At 41.3% G+C, this 21,648-nt stretch overlaps 1 protein-coding gene across 1 annotated transcript; it reads right to left on the bottom strand.

The window, feature by feature from the left end:
- Nucleotides 1-16,686: 16,686 nt before the first annotated feature.
- On the bottom strand, nt 16,687-20,835 carry LOC147464371 (calcium-transporting ATPase 5, plasma membrane-type-like). The gene has a single exon (XM_086514445.1). It carries the CDS (start codon nt 20,567-20,569, stop codon nt 17,282-17,284), a length of 3,288 nt encoding a protein of 1,095 aa, XP_086370571.1. The 5' UTR covers nt 20,570-20,835; the 3' UTR covers nt 16,687-17,281.
- Nucleotides 20,836-21,648: the final 813 nt, after the last annotated feature.

The following is a 21,648-nucleotide window of genomic DNA, read 5'->3' as shown; positions in this document are numbered from 1 at the left end:
ACTGCTTGTACTAATCATGAACATGTCCTTGATTGTGGCAATGTCTTGTAATCGGTCTCAAATCTCAATGATTAATTCAATTCTTGGTTGAAATTTACATTATGTGTCACATCTCTTGTGCTTTAAGTCTTCTAATCACTCTCTCACATCCACAAGCATGGTGCCTTCCCAAACTACTCAATCCCCAACAATTTCATCTTCTAGAGATGGAATATTATTAGTTACACATGCAATGGGAAGATTGATTAGAAACTAGCTTGGTAATCTAGTAGATTTTTATGGAAAGAATCAATTATACACCAATGAGGAGGCAAACACCATTCATCTATTAAATTATTTCGAAAAGTTCATAATATCTAGGAACATGCTTAGCTTTGGGATCATTTTCAATCCTTCTCTCAATTCGAAGCCAAAACACATTGGTTTTCTTTGTAGGAAATTGGTCTACATTTCTTGTTGACTCATTTTGTGTATTGATCTCAGGATATCTTTGAATAGATTGAGTTGCTTCAGAAATAATTTGGATATGGTCCCTAGCTTACCATCTTCATGAAATTTACATATAAGTTTTGCAATAGGTGTGGGAAAATTTTGGCTTACAGTGTGGTCAATGTTTTCTTGCATGAAATGAAACATGCCATTTTGTTGATTCTATCAAGAATGCTCCATATCATACCTTATTTGATGAATAATTGACAAAAGCATGTTATTGTCCATGGATAACTCTTATTAGGGCCCAAAAGAAATAGACAAAGGCACGAGAGATCCTTGGGGCTTTTCATGTGCACATTTTAAATGCTAACATGTAATGAAGTAAATCCAAAGTGCGAACATATTTCTTGAAAATTTGTTCTTCACAAGAAGAAATGTAGTCAAAATAACCTTGTGAGCCATGTATGCTTGCATGTGCATTTCTTGTCATGAAAATTCTTAGAAGGTGAACATCTTACCATGGAAAAATAAAAAATCATTAGCAAATTGTAGAGAGATAGAGGAGGAGAGAGTTTTAGTTCTTGCAAGCGCATGCACACACAACAAAGAGATCACACAATGGACATTGAGACTGAAAGTTGTTTTTTCTTCTTCACCACTCAAAATGAAGACAAATTCTACAAAACATAAGTGAGAAATACAACATAATAAGAACTATACTACAAGAAGTGTGAAACCATTAGTCATGACTTGGTAGGATTAGTGGCCATCACTCTCGATAGGTAGTGAAGTTTTTTTATAATACCACTGGTGATGATCCTTATGCCTGTGTGGAAGTGATAAATGGAGGCAAGAAGCATCCAAGCATAAATGTGTAGAGCTTGATATCTTGATAGTATCCCTCAAGCTCAACATCATCTCTCATACTTAAAGTATGGATCAAAATCACCTCAGCTTCTTTGCATCTAGGGTCTTTGTGAAGATGTGTGCAACTTGCTCATTAGTCCTTACATACATAAGGTACATATTGACAACCATGACCCGTCTCTAATGAAGTTGTGGGTGCACCTCAATGTGCTTTATAATTTCATGCAACACTTGATTGTTTGCCAATTTTATGTTTCCAAGTTTGTCGTAGTGCTCAAAACCTCTATCCCCAACTCTCCACGTAGCATCTCTAGCCTTGACCTCACATGCTATCATTGAAACACCCCTTGCTCAATCTTGGTACTATGAAAAATAATTGGTTTGCTTCTTGCTGCTCAATGTGATAGTAGCACTTGGGAGTGCAAACATAAATCCATTAGTTTATCCTCAATCAACTATACTATCAGCCCAATTGACATCTATGTAACCATAGAGCTATACCTCCATGCTAACCTCATAAAAGACACCAAAATTCAATGTAGCACTCACGTAGTGCAATGCATACGTCACCACATCCAAATGTGGCTTCCTAGGAAGAGGTGCAATAATATAGTAAGAATAAAACATACAACCAAAAGCAAGCAAGTGAAAAACTTGAAATAGGATAAATACTTTTTGTGGTCTATAGTTGCGTGCACTTTAGAATCTATTTACCTTTTTGTGGAATGCAAAGAAACTTAAATTTCTTGGATGTATTGGTGGTCTACATTAATCCTCCTAAGAACGGATTGATCCTTGCAATTAGAAAAATCAAAGTAAATATAACCATTTGAGGTCCATTGAGCCATGATACCCTCTATCAAAAGTTTTTCCTCACAATGAGGGAATAGCTATAACATGTCTTTTTTTGTACATCACTCTATATCAATGACAAAAATAAAATGGAAAGTGTTTCTTAGTGTGTTGTGTGTGTGTGTTGTGTGTGTGTGTGTGTGTGTGTGTGTGTGTGTGTGTGAGAGAGAGAGAGAGAGAGAGAGAGAGAGAGAGAGAAAGACAGAGACAGAGAGTCTGGAATAGGATAAAAACTACCTTAGCTTGAAAAATCTAGTGAGAAAAATTAAATTGGATTTTTCAATATTTATCACATAGATATGGTGACGAATGAAGATCTTCCTAATGCATAGACTATTGTGTAAATGTAGCAACATTGAGTTGAATTCTTAGTAGCATAGACACATAGACCTTTCCATTGTTTTTTGTGTGTGAGAGAGAGAGAGATGGTTGCAATATTTTCTATAGTGTGAGGGATACTCTCTATATGAGTTCTACTAGAGATCATGTGGTAAAATAGAAAATGGGTGGGTGCATAGTTCTAGAAAAAAGAGTCAAGGTAGACTTACAAGCAAACGGATAGATGTGTGTGGAATCCTTTATGGATTATGAGGACATGATGATGGTCTACGACTGTAGAAAATTCTACATGGTAGCATCATGATCTTATTATCTAGTACAAAGGGTGAAACTTTGGACCTAAAAAGGATTCAACAAATACTATGGACAGTATTTCATAGAAAGACTAGCCATAAGACATTGGGATTTGTCTTTTGACTAGGAGGAGCTCAAGCCATTTTACCTAAATAGATAGGGAACAAAGGGTATTTCATAGAAAGGATAGACACAAGACATTGGTTGTCTTTTGACTAGAAGAAGGTCAAGCCATTTTACTTAAATAGACAAGGAACAAAGGGTGAAATCATTTTGTCAATGATCAGGGGTTAAAATAGGGTGTAGTGGGCTTTGTTTACCTTTTCAGAAAGAGGTCATATTTGAACAAAATGGAGATGTAGTTAAGTCATAATAGAGAAAGAGAATACAAATACTAAATTTTTTGGTAATTTATGATTAGAGATTGTGAGAAATTGTGCAGAGTAAGACACCTCTTTGTGGTCAAGTGGTTCAATTTAGCTTGGGGCGTCATCCATCGTCGCAAGCTTAACCAACATCTGAATATAGGAATTCTTCCTTGAGGGCACATTAGATCCAACATGGCACCTACAAGGTGCCACAAAGCATGATAGATGTAGGGAAAAAAATGGTTGGGATTCATGATACGGTTGAGAACATATAAAATTAAAATTAAAGTCCAACACATGTGAATTGACAAATTTGTAGCACAAAATAATTCACAAAAGACAATCAAGGTTCCATAAAGTCTCAATGAATGGTATTTAAGAATAATGTTAACCTATCCACTTCCCTTGGCAATATAGAGCAAGAGTGGTTAGAGGCATAAGGGAGATAATGCAAAGGGCTCAAAGAATCACATAGGGGGGCATACCTTAGAGGGAGGGTGAATGATTGTGTGGGGGTTTGTAGCTTAGAAAAATGATGAGGTTCTCTGAAGTCTATTTTGTAGGTTGTCTCCTTTGTGCTTATGCTTGTATACTCCTTTCTTTTGTCAAGGATGTGTATGTAGGTATTAATCTGTCCCAATTAACTTTCTATTCTTTGTGTATGTGGAGGTATGGGTATGCCTAATGCTAATCTACTTTTGGTGAACTAGAGTCATGAGCTTTTGCTCCCAGAACAAAGTCCTTCATTTTTTCTATTTTTATCCAAATTCCCCTGTTAGTCCTACTTGGGCATGAAATCTACATTAAACTCAAAAATTTCTTCAATCAAATTCCGTTAGCTCATTCTGCAAGAATTTGCAAAAGCATGCCTTGGCGGCCTAATTTAGGCTTCCGGCTTCCATGTGTCGTTTTGATTGATTCTTTTTTTCCTATCTACCTTGTTCTTCTGATCATTAGTGTATCTTCAGTTTCTCCATCTGAGCTCATTTGCTATTTATTATTATTTTTTGACTATTTATTGAAAAAATCAAAGAAAATAATAAAATATACTAAAAAACAAAAGTGAAAAATCAATAATTAAGAAAATCCATTGAGAAACACTGCTTTGTTACTTTTTGGTTGATGTCTCCATTTTTAAGCTCCAATATCAAGAAAAAATGATAAAACTACGCAAAAAATGCTCTTTTGATGTATTTGATAGTATATACACTATTTACACTCATCAAGGAGAAGTTATCAATTGAAATTCCCCTGTTGATGATTTTTTAAGGGTGTTATTAGGTAATTTTGCAAAAAAACACACGTTAACATCCAACTTTTTTGTCCCTCTTCAAACATTGCTCTTAATTACTGAAGTTTCCTTCCACCCCTCCTAGATGGCGTACTCCGGGATGACTGTGTGCATGGGTTGAACAGTCGTGTCTATGTATAGCCGTGGTTAGCTCTACCATGCTTTGAAAGTGAATGCAATTCAAACCAGTATGTTGTGCAAGAGTTGGGCCTTGAGTAGTTAACTCAAAGGTTTCTGTGGTAGAGGTTTCCTGTTGTTGATGTTTCCCAAAGAGAAAATTCTGTAGGTTGCTCTTTGTTTGATCGTACCATGTGGATGCTTTGGCACATTGATTTCCTAAGCTATAGGTATCAATGATGACGAGTGTTAAGCTTTAACTCTTCATTGGTATCTTGGTTTTCCATTGATGAACTATTGTAGTTGAGTGTTTGTAGACTTAACTTTCCACTAGTTCATCGGCTTTACAGTTTGTGGAGAAGATAAATGCTCCTTTTTGCTCCAAACCCATTTTGTGTTATTTTCTCCTTTGAATGATATTTTTTTTCTAAGTTGTCAAATGTGAAACTTTTGTCAGTATGGTAGATGAATTTTCAGGCACCCAAAGCTGAGACAGATTGTCCTTGTGTTGTGGTTTTGGTACCCATAATTGCCTTATTCCTTGCATATTACTTATAGCATTTTCTTGTCTAGTGTAATGTACCCAACATTTATTCATATAAGCCATTTCAGTTATTTTGCAAAGCAATTGAGATTCTCGATTTTGTGAGTCATCATGAGTTTATCAGAGCAATCGGATTGAAAATCGGGTTTAGAATCCATTTATTTATGATCTTTCTTTATGTGGAACGATAGGTTTATGTGGGAACCTAATCTATGTGTGAAGAAAAAGCTTAGAGATAATATTTTTAGGAGAGAAAGAGAGGTAAGTCAAAATTAGGATACTTCTTGCTTATCTCTTTCAAAATAGAATGGGAACTTGTAAGTATAGAGCTTTTAAAAATCGCGCATAAGATTCGCGAACGCGCAAAAAAAAAAAAAAAAGAGCTGCGGCGACGCGCGAGCTTTTTCCTTCTCCTATTCTTGAAACCTCTCAGTATTTTTAGCACCCCCCTAGGGCCTATATAAAGGACCCTTCTCCTCTCACTTTGAACACACACATCTACAGAAGCGGAAGCTCTCTTGCAACGACGCGCCGGAGGAAACCTCTCTCCCTTTACCCCTCACCTTCAAGCCATCTCTATCTTCAATCGTCGACGTGCCATCACCCGATTTGTGGACTCTCTCTCTCTCTCTCTCTCTCTCTCTCTCTCTCTCTCTCTCCCCCTCCATCCATCAACGCGCTTTTCTTTTCTCCATTCCAAAGCTATGGCTCCGAAGCATGTAACGCGAAGTTCCAAGGATGCCCATGCCGTTGCACCACCAAGGAAGGTGGGAAGAAGGGTGTCAACTCCGAACGTACCTCATGCGGAAGCATCAATCGATGAAGAAGTCGAAGCCGTCCAACCGCCAGCACAGGAGTTAGCCGCACGCGCTCCAAATCCGGTAAAACAAATTTATAATTATGCATAGTATTCATGTTGACCGGTAAGATGAACTTAGACTTAACCTTACCTTAACCCGACCGGAAACGTGATTGTTCAATCACATGAAACAAGCATATGTTTCATAAAGTAGTAAAAGTATTGTTTTTATAAACTGTTATTGTTTGATAAAGAAATATTGTTGATAAGTAATTATGGTTTGAGAATATGATTTTGATTGATCTTGTTGAAAGAAACATTTAGAATATGAAATACTGAAAGAAAATCTTGTTTCCAGATGGAACTCGCGCGGTTAGCGAGAGGAATCCGCGGTTAGCGAAAATTAAAGTTGAGGTCATGAACTTTCTTTTTTTTACCTTGCAATTAGCAAGATGTCCCTTGCAGTTAGCAAAAGGGAAGTATGCGCATCTCACGGTTAGTGATTAGGAAAAACCTTTGCAAAGGCTTTGTCGGTTAGACAGAGAAAGTCCGTGGTTAGCGGCAAAACTTGTATAGAAACTAAAGACTTTGTTTTTTGCGGATTATGGAATTCTTTAACTCTAGTTATGAAAGAATTCTTCGATGATGTTTGAAAGGATTGTACTAAAAAAAATTTGTATTAAGAATTAATTAAGGAACATTGTTGTATATGTCGTGGTAGTAATTAGATAACATTAAAAGAACGGGTGAGTGCGGTGTGGAAAGTGGGGACTGGCTCAGGTTGCCAGTCAAGGATGGGTGGACTCGATTAGTCGAGTACTTTTCACTTTGTCTTCGTTGGTTAGAGATTTATCTCTTGTCATATTTCGGATTTAAGGATGGCGGCCGTGCCTCTTAAACGTGGGGAAAAAGGCGTTGTTTTTGAATCCTTAATATGTGAAAGGGGATTTTCTTCTCTTATAATGTAGGATCTAGAGTCCATAGAACCTTTAACCTCATCGACCTGGCTTGTGGCGTAGGGTCCTGTAACTACGAACACATCATGTGGAAGTCTTCCTCTCTTTCGTTGCTCGTACCCTTGCTTCGCATTATCGGAGTAGGGTGTTGTCAACGGATTTAGGGAATAAAGAAGGCTATCTTCCAAGTCGCCCCGATCTTTTAGGACGGGGACCTTACAATTGGTATCAGAGACAAGGTTAAACAGAGGTTAACCCAACGTTAAGAGGGTAATGTAGGGGAAGAATGTGTTTTTTTTCCCATTATTGCTACTTTTGTTTCTAAACTACTCTATTAAAATGAACTTATATTCTTACGTATTTATATATAACACGTTTCAGGATCAGCATGAGGCATACATGCGATTTCAGGTGCTCAACATCATGTACATGTCTGCATGCCGATCAAACGACTACGACTTTCGGGCATCAATCATGAGGATCCTCGAGATATCGACCACTCCGCTGCGTTTTCGAACCCAACGAGGATGGTCTCGAGCCTAGTGGTCTCGTGGAAGTACTTTTACCATCAGGGCTGGAAGCTTAGGGAATTTAAATAATGATCTTCGCCGCATCAAATGGTGCGAGGAGATAAGGCTGGTCCATTACTATACCTTTTGGCCAACCGATGTCAAAGCAATGGCGGCAAATGGAAGCGTCAACCTCAATCGGTGGGTCTATGACAAGGTCATTGCAGTCGTTCCAAAAGACCGAGTGGTTGTTATAGGCAGAACTAGCCACTTCTCGGGCAAGGGATGGACAACAGGATTACCACAACTCCCCGCCACTTATCGACTATTAGCCCCTATAGAAAATCCTTCGCGCTTCTTCCTAAAGAGTGCCCAAGAATATCACAGCTTCAAATATACACCTAAGGATTAGGGTTACTATAACATTAATTTGTAATAAGGCCATTGGTATTCTTACATCAATAGAAGACGTTGATTTTTTTTGGAAGAGAAACTGACTCTTGATAAATAAATTTACTCTTGAGCTTAATTGAGATTTGGTGTTCCCTACATGCTTCACGATAGTAATTGATGCAACTAGTGCTGGGAACAGAAAGCTTGTTAATGCGTATGGGTTGCAAATAATAAACTTAGTTATTTTGTTCAAAAGAATTGAGTGACTAGTCAAGTCATTGATTATTTGTTGGTGAAGATCCACGACTGGTTAAATTATGTGATTGGACTAAGTTATGATTGGTTAAGCCATGTGTTGAACTCTAAAGGACTAGATAAACCCAATACTTCAATGACTTAAGTTATTATAAGCATTGGTGTTAAAAATTTGCAGGAGAACCCTCAAATTACTCCTATAGTGGAGAATCCTCGGAACGATGCTTTATACATGGAAGTTCAGGAGAAGAAACTGTTGCTCAAACAAATGCAACCACCTTCTTTTAAGGGTGAAGGTGCCAATGTGGAAAAGGATGTGGAAGTCTGGATTGAAGCTATGGACAATTATTTCTCAGCTGCCAAGACTGCACCTGCAAACCAAGCGATGTTGGGGATGTTTCGCCTTACAGGTGAAGCCAAATTATGGTGGAAACAACATTGCCGTGACATGGGAGTGTTAGAAAATTCCCAGAATTGGAGGGAAATCAAGCAAGCAGTAAAGGAAAGATACTTACCCCCTGCTCATGAAGTGTTAAAGATGAACGAGTTCTTTAGCTTGAAGCAATACAGCCTATCCCTGGAAGAGTATTACTCAAAGTTCGTAAATCTTAGGTGATATGCACCACCAATGACGATAGAGCAACAAGTAGCTCGGTTTTGCCAAGGTATAAGAGAACCCATTTGCTGACGATTGGAAGCCATGAAACCTACCACTGTGCAAGATGCCTTATTGCGAGCCAAACCTTTGATGAAGGAGCAAGGCATAAGGAGGAGAGTTGAACAGAATCATAGTTTTAATGGTGCTAGACGACCAGTAAGATTTTCCAATAATGAGAGGCAGCCACAAAGAGCCTATGCTGCAAACGTGCAAAACCCTGCAAGGTTGGATGTTCGATGCTTTGAGTGTGGAGAACTGGGACATTGCCAGAACAGATGTCCACACTTATCTAACAGAGTAGCGGTAGCAACGGAGGCGGACCGAAGATGCCACCCTATTGGAAACAACACTGGACGAGGTGGTGGACGTGGACGAGGGCGAGGGAGAGCAACAAGGGCATTTGGAAGAGGTCAAGGTAGGAATGAACATGCACGTGTAACCATAGGAGAACCTACCATTAGTGAAGAAGAAGAAAGAGCGACTATCTATGCAGCTATTGACAACCCTAGAGCTCAACGACAATTCGCTGTTATTCAGACCCCAGGCACTCATCAAGGTAAATCTTTTAACCTTCTCATCGATTGTGGCAGTACCCATTCTTTTCTATCCCCAAAATGTTTACGAAAGTTGAACCTAAACCAAAAACAAGCTAAACCTATGACAGTAGAATTGGCTAATGGGAAAACCGTAGTATTTCGACATTCTGTGGGAATCCTTGATTTTGAACTAGGAGGGCACACTACTTCAGCTTTCTTTAGAACCCTACCAGTTGGGATGTACGATGGGATTATTGGGATGGATTGGTTATCTAAGAATCACGCTAGCATCCATTGTGGTCAAGGTAGTTTGAGCTTTCGAGATAGTAAAGCAAGGCAAGTCAAAGTGCAAGGGAAAAGTGGAAGCCCAAAGATTCAATTAGTGAAGGCAAACCGTCTACTCAAGGGTATGAGAGCTGGTCAACGGGTATTTGTGGTCAAGTTGAATAAGGTTGATCCAAATTCAAGTGATACAAAACCCTCGTAGCTTCATGAATATTCAGATATTTTTCCTGAAGACCTTACCTCCCTTCCTCCAACCCGAGAAATTGACCATGAGATAGAGATTCTCCCAGGAAGTGAGCCCGTGTCAAAGAGACCTTACAAAATGGCCTTACCGGAGGCAATTGAACTGAAGGAGCAGCTTCGTCAACTTCTAGAACAGGGATTTATTAGACCAAGCAAATCTAGTTGGGGAGCACCGGTACTTTTTTAGAAAAAGAAAGATGGGACTTTACGACTCTGCATTGACTATAGAGGACTAAACCAGGTAACAATTAAGAACAACTACCCTATACCCCGAATCGATGAATTGTTGGACAGGCTACATGGTTCTAAGGTCTTCTCAAAGATAGATCTAAGATCTGGTTACTATCAAATCAGAATAAAGGAATCAGATATTCCAAAGACAGCTTTCAACACCCGTTATGGCCATTTTGAATTTATAGTAATGTCATTTGGTCTAACCAATGCTCTAGCTACATTCAATAGATTGATGCAGGATATCTTCAGGCCTTACCTAGACGATTTTTTCCATGTCTTCTTTGATGATATTCTGATCTACTCAAAAGATGAACAAGAACATGAAGCTCACCTAAGGAAGGTGTTAGATATTCTTCGCCAGCATAAGCCATACGCAAAGATGAGCAAGTGTTCATTTTTCTCTCCAAGGATTGAATACTTGGGATTTATTGTTTGACAAGAAGGAATTTCAGTAGACCCCGCTAAAGTTCAAGACATTGTTGAATGGCCTCGACCAACTAATGTAAGTGAGCTTAGAGGATTCTTGGGAATCACAGGCTGGTACAGAATCTTTATAAAGAATTATGCAGTGATCGCTGCACCCTTGACAAACCTCTTGAAGAAAGGAGCAAGGATCAATTGGGAACCAGTACATCAAGAAAGGTTCGACCAACTTAAGCAATATGTGATTACGGCCCCATGTCTAAAGCTACCAGATTTCAATCAATCCTTTGAAGTTGTCACTGATGCTAGTGGAATAGCAGTTGGAGGAGTTTTAACTCAAGAAGGCAGACCAATATCTTTCACCTCACGTAAGCTTAAGGTACATGAAAAGAACTATCCGACCCATGATCTCGAACTGTTGGAAGTCATTCATGCTTTAAATCTATGGAGACACTATTTATTAGGAAGAAAGTTTCGACTTATAACCGACCATAAGAGCTTAAAGTGGATCTTTACCCAAGCAACCTTGAATATGCGACAAAGGCGATGGGTGGAACTTTTACAGGAGTATGACTTTGATATTCTCTACCTCCCTGGGAAAGAAAACACGGTTGCAGATTCGTTGAGTCGAAAACCTTTTGTGGGACTCATATCCATACCTAACAACCCGATCATTAAAAGGATTAAGGAAGCTGCATCATCTGATCCAGAGTATCAAAGGCAGCTTAACCTTGTTCGATCTGGAGAGTCAAAGACTATACCTTCAATGATACACTTCTCAGAAGATGGACTTTGTCTCTACCACGGAGATAGGTTATGTGTACCGAGGGACCCTAACTTAAAGAAGGCTATTTTGTTCGAAGCCCACGATAGCCCTACTTCAGGACACCCAGGTTATGCAAAGACTCTCAATGCAGTACGTAAAAGCTTCTATTGGATTGGACAGAAGGCAGATGTACTACGCTATGTTCGCCAGTGCTTATCATGCCAGAGGATTAAGGCTGAAAGGGTTAAACTTCTCGATAAACTTCAACCTCTGGACATTCCACAAATGAAGTGGGAATGTATAAGCATGGACTTTGTCACAGGATTGCCTATGGTACAAGGTGGGTACAACTCACTTATGGTGGTCGTTGATCTACTCACGAAGGTTACACACCTCATCCCAGTCAAGACAACATTTACCGCCTCTGATATTGCACGACTATTTGTTAAAGAGGTTTTCAGATTGCATGGATTACCCAAGAGAATTGTAAGCGATCGAGATGCGAAGTTTACTTCAAATTTTTGGACTTCGCTCTTCAAGGCAATTGGGACAGAATTGAACTTTAGTACCGCATACCATCCTCAATCAGATGGACAAACCGAGCGAGTCAACCAAGTCATTGAAGATATTCTCAGAGCTTATTGCAGTAGGGAACCTAAGCGATGGATTCAATTTTTACCTCTAGTGGAGTATGCCTACAATGCTTCTTATCACCAAAGCATTGGTATGATCCCATTTTGTGCCTTATATGGACAGGAATGTATCTCTCCGCTTAATTTTTCAGATCCTACCATAAGAGTAGAAGCGTCTAAGAAGATGCTTGAAGAAATGGAAAGCCAAACGAAAGCCATTCAGAGGGATATTCAACCGGCTCAGGATCACCAAAAACAGTATGCAGATGGAAAGAGATCCGAGCGGAGATTCAAAGAAGGCGACACGGTTTTTCTTTGGATTCATCCAAAGAGAAGTACTTTATCGCTTGGAAAGTACAAGAAGCTTAACCCACGTTATTGTGGTCTTTATGAAGTGATCAAGTGTATCGGTACTCAAGCTTACAAGTTGAAGTTACCAGAACATATTAAAGTTCATGACGTATTTCATGTGAGCTTATTAAAGCCCTATATCCCTAGTGATGATCAACTCCTAAATGATGAACAGATTGTCATGCCTAACCAAAGTATCTTAGAACTCCAACCATCCAGGCTTCTGGAGTCCCGAGAGAAGATTCTTCGGAATAGAATCCTCAGAGAACACCTTGTTCAATGGCAGGACTACCCTGAAGAAGATGCAACATGGGAAGATGAAGCTACCTTAGAGAAGTATTATCCTCACTTTTTCTCGAGATGAGGACATCTCGAATCCCTAAGTTGGGGAGATTGTAATGTATTCAACATTTATTCATATAAGCCATTTCAGTTATTTTGCAAAGCAATTGAGATTCTCGATTTTGTGAGTCATCATGAGTTTATCAGAGCAATCGGATTGAAAATCGGGTTCAGAATCCATTTATTTATGATCTTTCTTTATGTGGAACGATAGGTTTATGTGAAAACCTAATCTATGTGTGAAGAAAAAGCTTAATTTGATAACACTTGAGCGTAACCATAAAGCTGCACGTTTTTGCATGCCCTACATGGAGAGCGCATTATGGAATCTTCGCTATGGGTGGCGCTTTTGAAGCAAAGCTGGAGTAACTCTGCTTGGCGGGCACGCATTAAAATCATTCTCGTTCACGTTTTGCAACTATGCCATAATTTGCATAGTTGACTATGGCATACATAGTTGTACTAAGCAAGCTTAGTTATTTCCACGTGACCAGAAACGAGGCTTAGTAACTAGTGCAAATAACTAGAAACTAAGCCTCGTGTAACCATGGCCTAAGATCCATTACATCGGCAGAGGGTTGTATGGCAGGGGTTGGTCGGGGTAATGTGGGTTAGAGGGCCGCTAGCGCTTGAGAAGAAGAGTTGGTCACGAGGGGTGGTGGCAACAAAATCGATTAGACTAAACATATGGAATGTGGTTGTATGTAAAAAAGGGCTAGATTTCTCGCAGGCTTCATGCCGCAACCTCAATTGCATCATTAACAGAACTACTAGTATCTGCCTCTATCGTAATCACTGGCTTCTGCATCTTTTGGGGAAATTGTACCTTGACAACCTTCAAGTTGCATCTTTTGACTAGAAACATTAGTTTCTAACGGATGGTTGTTGCGCCCCCTACACGCGAAAAGTGGTTATTGGACGCCCAACGTTGATGGATCTTTAGAATTTATTTTTTCTTCTTACTGCTCAAAGCACGAGACTCATGGAAGTTCAGAAGCAGACGCTCAATGCAAAAAACAAATCTATTGCTCTTGAAAGTGAGATCATTGTCAAAAAGAATCAATAGATCTTTTTCAGTTGTTGGTGACGAGCTTGAGTATATCGTCTCTATGGCCACAAAAACACACTCATTCCACCCTCACCTTCGAGACGTGTTGAAGAGAATTGCTACTCAATTGAGACCTGATTGAAACCCCTTGGAAATAGCACACGTCAAATGGACTGACAAATTCGGTGTCATGTTGCATTGAACCGCAGGGTGATGTGTTGAGAAGTATAACATTAGGCATTTACAAACTCTAGTTGGTCATAAATTTCCACTATGCCTAGTAGGCAGTTGAATGCAAGGTAGTACGGGCTTCATAAAACTGCTAAATATGACAACGTCCCCGCCACTTTCAGGCCCTATTTTGAAGGTGAATGATATCGAGTGGAATGCCACTCGTACTAATGTCCATGAGCGTCACTTAATAGTAGTTCACCAGCTGCGTGTTTGGATTATTGATGAGCGAACTGAATATAGTGCCTTCTGCTATGAGGATGTTGACCTCAAGATGCTTATTATCATGTGCAGTTAGGAAGCACGATACATAACGTGGCTTAGTCAGCAACGAGGTAAGAAGTTACAATTGATGATTGAAGCAGCTTACAAGATACACACACACACACACACACATAGATATATATATATATATATATATATATATATATATATATATATATATATATATATATATATATATATATATATAATGTAATAATGATCACAAGCCATAGAACATAGAGCTACATCTACGTGTTTTATGTATGACAGGGAGGACACATATTCACAACACTGCATGTTCCTATTATTCAAGCACGACTCCAGCTGGACAACACTACAAGGTCCGTTATCTGCATCCAATTTTCCATCCGCATGCGTTTGCTTGGCGCAACACATAAATGCTACGGGGCAGGGCACGGCTTCCGTTTCTTATAAATTTTTGGAGAGACCACCGTGTCAACTCTCCACCATACTCTTGTATGGCACCTCTGTATGACGTGCACTATATGCTTTGCACTTTCAGTCTGTGATGTTCATTGCAAGACGATATGTTTAACTATTCACATTGTTTTTTTGTAGCTTGACTCAAATGTACTAGATTGAACAATCGAAAAGCAATAGTACAACATTGCAGGTCAGTAAAGAACCTCATTTATTGTTGCAGTTTATTTATGCTTTATCTATTTAGTTTTTTAAGAATTTTCCATACTGCCTCCTTTGCTTCAGTTTCTTTGGATCTTGTTTTTAGAACCATACACTCAATGTCGATCAACATCTGTACATATTAGTTACACACGCAACTCTTTGCATACGGTTGCTAGCCAATGCATGTGATGTAGTACAATAGTAAATTCACAAGTAGTGAATGCATGTGGTGTATCATAGTATTGAATTCACCTTGTGCATCTTTTCTTCAGCTCTAAACAATTGATACCATACTAGGTGTTTAAATAATTGATGCCATACTATATATGTCCTCGTTTCTCCCATACTAGGTTTCAAAGTGTCAATAAGCTAGGGAGCAAAATGTAGCCAACTTGAAACTAGCTTATCGTTCATATGCTAGGTCATGGTTTGAAATTACTGCATTGTATAAAGATTGGAGCATGCAACAAGACATGTTTGCTCACAATCTAGAAATATGTCTCTCCTGCGTGGCGGCATACTGTTAAGTATGGAGCTTGATTTACCCTTTGTAATTTTCTGTGGTAAAAGCGCACATTTGTAAGGCCCCCATTATGAGGAGAAGCCATCGTACGTGAAGGAAAATCACTCACCGGGAAACCAAAATTTTCACAGCCAAGAATCAGGGGCAACTTTAGGGGCCTCGAGGACGGAAGCCCCCGAGCCTTTTTTTTCCCTCGTCGGAATATTCCTTTTCGTCGGAATATTATGGCCGGACGACGACCGGAAAGTGGTCGGAAAACAACCGTCCGTTGGCCGGTGGTGGCCGGTGGTCGGAAGTCAATGGCCGGTGGTCGGTGGCTGAATTCAAAAGGAAACTTTTCTTCTCAAGGGCGGTCACACATAGGCGGATTGAAGGGTCCGATTTGGACTTATTCACACAAGGGCGATTACACATGGCTGCTAATCATAAGAGAGGGCAACCCTTTTGACCTATAAAAGGAGGCCATTTCTACACACATTTCAGAGTGTGAAGTTGATTCAACAAGGTGAGTGTGAGGTGGTGAGAATGAAGCAAGACGGGAGCTCCATTAAAGGTATAATCCCTTTGTAAACTACTTCTTGTTTTGAAATACTAAAGCCATTGAGTGGTTGCTTTTCCGTGGATGTAGCCCACATTGGGTGAACCACGTATATCGTGTGTACTCTCTCTCTCTCTTTCTCTCTCTCTCTCTCTCTCTCTCTCTCTCTCTCTCTCTCTAATCTCGTGTATGTAAATCTATTTCTCTCCATTAAGTAATCTACTCAATTATCTATTTAACTACGTCTTATTTCCTAACACATACCTCACATATATAGCGATAAACGAGGTTGATAGACACATGAAATACACTCCTGCTATCCTCACTTCTATATTATTATTTTTATTGGAGCAACAACAACAAGACACTATTAGTAGCAACATTAGTATCCTCACTAATGTTATTAGTAGCTATCCTCACTTCTATATTATTATTTTTATTGGAGCAGCAACAACAAGACACTATTAGTAGCAACATTACATCTGCAATTTATTACCAATTCAAGATACCAACCACAAATCAATAGTATCCCCTCTCTATTCGTGAGACCGATGAGCAATATTTGGACATAAAAGAGGCATATATTATAATTATAGACGAGATTCGATGAAAATTTCATTTTTGAAATACTTTTGGTTTGCAAAAATTTGCATGTAATGTGTATGTCTCCTCCCATAAACATTATAGCATTTTTCAAATATATATCCCTCACTTAGTGAGGCCCTTGCCAAATTAGTCATGCTCATGTTCTTTTCAATGCTAGATGCTAAATGTCAATTTGTATGTCCTGCTATATTCTATAGATGTTGTATAGCAAGCCCCACCAAGCAAGACTAGTTTTGTTTACACCCCAAGCATGTTAAACACATCATAAATCAACAAAGCTCATGGTTTCATTCACACCTAAGGCATTTACAGAACACATTCTAGAGAAAATATATCAGAGTCGAACGTGGGCATGTATTGCATTTAGAACGAAGACTGCGTGCACATAAAGGTTTTATTGATGACAAGAAATTTATGCATGTTTCAGAGATCCTTGAAACGATTCTCTGTTAAATATCTCGCATTCATATACAATCCTGATGAGTTTTTGGGGTGGGAATAGAAAAGAAGTTGCGGATGTTCCTACTGTGGTGGCTTCTTCAAAGAGGCACTCGTTGTTGACTTTAACAGAAAAGGAAATCATAGACAGCATTAAACCAGGTCTCTACAAGGGCAAGGACCTGCACCACGGTAACATTAGCGTAGATTTTTTCTGCACGAGCTACGTCTCCCGTACGTTAGCTTCATAGGTTCTACCCTGCAAATTCTACCCTGCACAAGTCATTGAGTAGATTAAGTCTAATAAATGACCTTGTGGGTCACAAACTACCTTGGCAAACCTTCTGTGTGTTGGTGTGTTGGTGTGTTGGGTCAGGGCCTTCTTGCCATCACAAGGAACAAATCGCAAGCTTGGTGAAGAAAAAGATGTATTCAACTATACCCAACGCTCTATTAATGTGTAATCAACTGATGAGCGACCTTCAGCTCCACCCATGAGTTCTCATGTTTGAGTATTGGTATGGATGTTCCTTGATTGCTGAGGCACTGGTATAAGCTTCACTAAAAAGGCAATTGGCCAGCTCATAAAGCCAATTATCAAGCAAATAACCCAGTGCTGCCAGTCCAACTTCACAGTGGAGGCAAACTTGTTGAGAAACTGCACTATGATGACCTGAAGAATGAGGGTAGTTGACAGGATCGCAATGAAGAGTCTGTTGTTGAAAAGCCCTTTGAAGATGTTCAACTTCTGTGGCTTCCTGGCATTTACCTCATTAAAGAGTTGGCACAGCACAAACGCATTGAAGATCACCGTTGTATTGATGCTATCTGCATCTGGTCCTTGCAATTTCATTATCTCTTTCCCTTTGAACTGCAAGGTGAGGAGGACTATAATCTGAAATAGTGCCTGTCCAAAAATGTTTCTCCACATGACCAAGGAGATGAGTGGCTCCTTCCGGTCGATGGGCGGCCTGCACATGAGATCATCTGTAGGGGGCTCTGTTGCCAAAGCCAACGCTCCCAGAGTGTCCATTATGAGATTCACCCAAAGAAGCTGCACAGCTGTTAACGGGACATTCCCGGAGGACACAGCAGCCACAAAGTTAATGGTAAGAGCTGCCATATTCACAGTGAGCTGAAACTGGATAAACTTCTGGATGTTGAAGTAGACAGACCGGCCCCACCGCACCACTTTCACCACTGATGCAAAGTCGTCATCCAATATTATGATGTCTGAGCTGTCTTTTGCAACCTCTGTCCCTTGAATCCCCATAGCAAGCCCGATATCTGACTCATGAAGAGCAGGAGCATCATTGGTTCCATCTCCTGTCACAGCCACCACATGGCCCATCTCTCTCAAAGTCTTCACCATCAATAGCTTGTCAGAGGGTGAGGACCTTGCCATGACAGAAATTTTTGGCAGCTGCTGCTTCCTTTCTTCGTCGCTGTAGTTGCGGAAGGTAACACCTTCAACGGCAATGCCATCCTGGAGGATGCCGCATTCAGTTGCAATGGCCCTGGCCGTCACTAGGTTATCTCCTGTAACCATCCGAACCTTAATGCCAGCTGCTTGGCATAATGCCACAGCACCAGGAACTCCTGGCCTGCAAGGATCCTTGATGCCCACAATCGCTATCAAACATAACTGAGACTCAGGTATCTTCCACTTCTCCAGAAGTTCGTCGGATTTTGGCACCTCCTCATCGGCCACCTCTCTGTAGGCGAAGGCTATACACCTTAGACTTTCTGTGGCCATCTCCTCGATGACTTTCAGAAGATTAACTCTAGTTGACTCATTGAGAGTACTATGCGAGTTGTCTTCATTTACCATAGAATCGCATTCGTTGAGCACGATTTCTGCTGCACCCTTCCAATGAACATGCACTTGATTTGTGCTAGCCTCTCTTACAGCAACTCCAGCTCTCTTCTTGGTGGAGTTGAAGGTCTCCACGTGCAACACCCTGGATAGGGACTTCACAGTATGAAAATTCATTCCTACTTTTAGTCCCCAACTCAAAACCGCCTTCTCAGTGGGGGACCCCGTCACCTCCGGTTCGTTTCCACCCTCGGGCGGAATGAAGACACTTCCACTGCTATTTTGTGCTAGACTTTCAAGTAGCAAAGTGGATACATCCCTGTCAACAGCTTGCAAATCTGTTACGGGCGTCCTGAATTTTCCAGCAACCCATGCTTTCACCACAGTCATCTGGTTCAAGGTAAGCGTGCCTGTCTTGTCACTGCAAATGGCAGTGGCCCCGCCCATTGTCTCACATGCTGACAATCTCCTGACAAGTGCTCTATCAACCGTCATCTTCTTCATTGAATATGCAAGGGTCAATGTGACCGCCAAAGGCAATCCCTCAGGCACGGCAACCACAATAATTGTCACAGCAATGGCAAACGCATCCACAACACTGTTAACAGCCACAGTTGCGGGAGTCTGACCTGCCTTGAACATTCCTGAATTGTTGGCACCAGCCTTGTGACCAACGAAGTAGAAGATGATCAGAATGATGAGTACTAGAACGGCCACAACAAGGCCAATTTTACCCACAAAAGTGGCCACCCCATTCAAGCGGACCTGCAGAGGAGTTTCCTCCCCATTGTCATCTCCAATAGCTGCCATCAGCTGGCCCCATTCTGTATTGGTGCCCACTCCTGTTACTAGCATTGTCCCAAACCCGTCTTCTACTTTGCAGCCTGACAGTAAAAATGGCTTCTTTTGATCCACGTGCACTAGATCACTTTCACCAGTCATGCTAGACTCGTCAATGAACAAGGAGTGCCCTTGCACGAAAAGACCATCTGCAGGCACTTGATCTCCTATGTTTAGCAAAACCAAATCACCAACCACAAGGTCGAATATGGAGACTGCGAGCCGCCGGCCACCTCGTAGGACTTGCACCTGTATGTTGCGCTTCTCTTCATTCAAAGCCTTGAACTGCAAAGCTTGGCGATAGTCACTGGAAGAAGTAACCGTGATGACCAGCAGGACTGCAAAGGCAATGCTAGCTCCATCATACCATCCTTCTTTCCAGCCGTGGCTTCGAATACCAAATATGAGGGAGAGTACCGCACAAACCATGAGGATGATGAGGGTGGGATCCTTGCATGCATCCCAGAAGAAGGCAATGTACCAGCGGGGGGGCTGACGAGGGTATGTGTTTGTGCCAAATGCACGCTGACGGAGTTGAATGTCTGAGGGAGAAGCGTCGATGCCCTTCTCTAGATTGGTATGGAGGCGAGAAGCTATCGCAGGAGCGGAGCCAAGCTGTTGTATATACTGGGGGTCGCGATCTTGTAAGAGTCTCACAAGAAGGGAGGGGGAGATGTTGAAGCCCTCTGGGCACGGCAGATTATCCTCCGGTTGAGAAGGTGGAGATGCCAAAGATGGTGAATCTGTCGATCGAACTACCGTGGATGCTGCTGCACCCAACTCATTGAACCTGTCGATCGCACGCACTGCATGAGCGCTTGTGCGAAAGCGTTTGCGTCGCTGCTGGCGGAGGGCCTCTTCGTTCATTTTTGCAGTATATCGAAACCTTCGTGTGGCATTCAGAGCAAATGTGGCGCTCTTCCATTTCTTGAGGCTGGCAACGGAGGGGTTCTTGGCCCTGATGTTGAAGACATCTAAATTGTTTTGGTACTGCTGCTCGTGAATGCCGGGATCTTTCTCATACACGTCATGCTTCTTGGACTCGCTACGCCCTGCTGCCTGTGCAGGCGGAGCTTCCACATCCACGTCTAATTTGAGTGCCTGCGGGTCAGGTGGCCTTTGGCGAAAGCTCATGTTGATTTTTTCCAACGCACCGCCTTTCAGCAGCTAGCTACTTAAAATGCCATGGCGCGGAGCTGCATCTAGGAGACACGGACAAAGAGAAGAGGTAGATGATTGTGAAGCGCCATAGCCTCAATTCTGATCAGCAAACAAGAAAGGATGACGCTTGGAATGCCGAAATTGCCGTTTCAAACTTGCTCAATAATTCCCGCCTTGTAGCGGTTTCTAAAAGGCGGCACTGGCATCACCGTAACATGTAGGCTCTATAGCCTATTAGCCTTTATGAGCTTATAAAAGTACTAGCTCATTAAAAGTAGTGCAAGCTTACAAAGCTCTGCATGAACGGTCGAGTTGCCAGGCCAGGGCCCAGTATTTTGGAGCTAGCTATCAGGCACTTGCCACTAACGGTGACTACAGAAGGAAGAAGACGTTGCCTTCAGAAGAGAGAGAGAGAGAGAGAGAGAGAATCTCTCTAAGAAAGAATGCACAATACACACAAACACATAGGTATGTGCATAAATATAAACATCTAGACATCTACTAACATACTATGGCGGCGAACTTTTCTCTGCCACGTGTCCGTTTCTGCGACATGAAGACTTCACGACAAAATTCGAATTCGATTGCGGCGGCTCTACGTCAGGCTGCTCTGCGACGCTTTCAAGCCTAGAGGTGGCGGCTCTGCCTGGCTTTCAAGCCATCTTGCAAGTTGCAAGCTCATAGAGCACGCGAGCTCATATTCGGAAGCACACGAGCTCACAGTCATATTTTCAACCACGCGAGAGAGAGAGAGAGAGAGAGAGAGAGAGGAGAAGAAGAAGAAGCAGCAGCAGGTACTTGCTATTGTCTGTGTGTGTGTGTGTGTGTGTCTTCGACAGTTGCTCTCTCTCTCTCTCTCTCTCTCTCTCTCTCTCTCTCTCTCTCTCTCTCTCTCTCTCTCTCGTGCATGTTGTGAGACACAGAGGAGAGCGTATTGGCAAGTAACCACTCGCCAGCCCAGCATTTGGCACGATCCTGGCTGCTCGACCGCCCTCGCCAAAAACCCACTATCGCAGGCGTATTGGCAAGTAACCACTCGCCAGCCCAGCATT

The sequence above is a fragment of the Adiantum capillus-veneris genome, chromosome 1, assembly GCF_014529385.1.
Source record: "Adiantum capillus-veneris isolate H3 chromosome 1, ASM1452938v2, whole genome shotgun sequence".
Lineage (NCBI taxonomy): Eukaryota > Viridiplantae > Streptophyta > Polypodiopsida > Polypodiales > Pteridaceae > Adiantum > Adiantum capillus-veneris.
The sequence above is the reverse complement of the archived record's forward strand: the minus strand, read 5'-3'. Positions and strand labels throughout refer to the sequence as shown.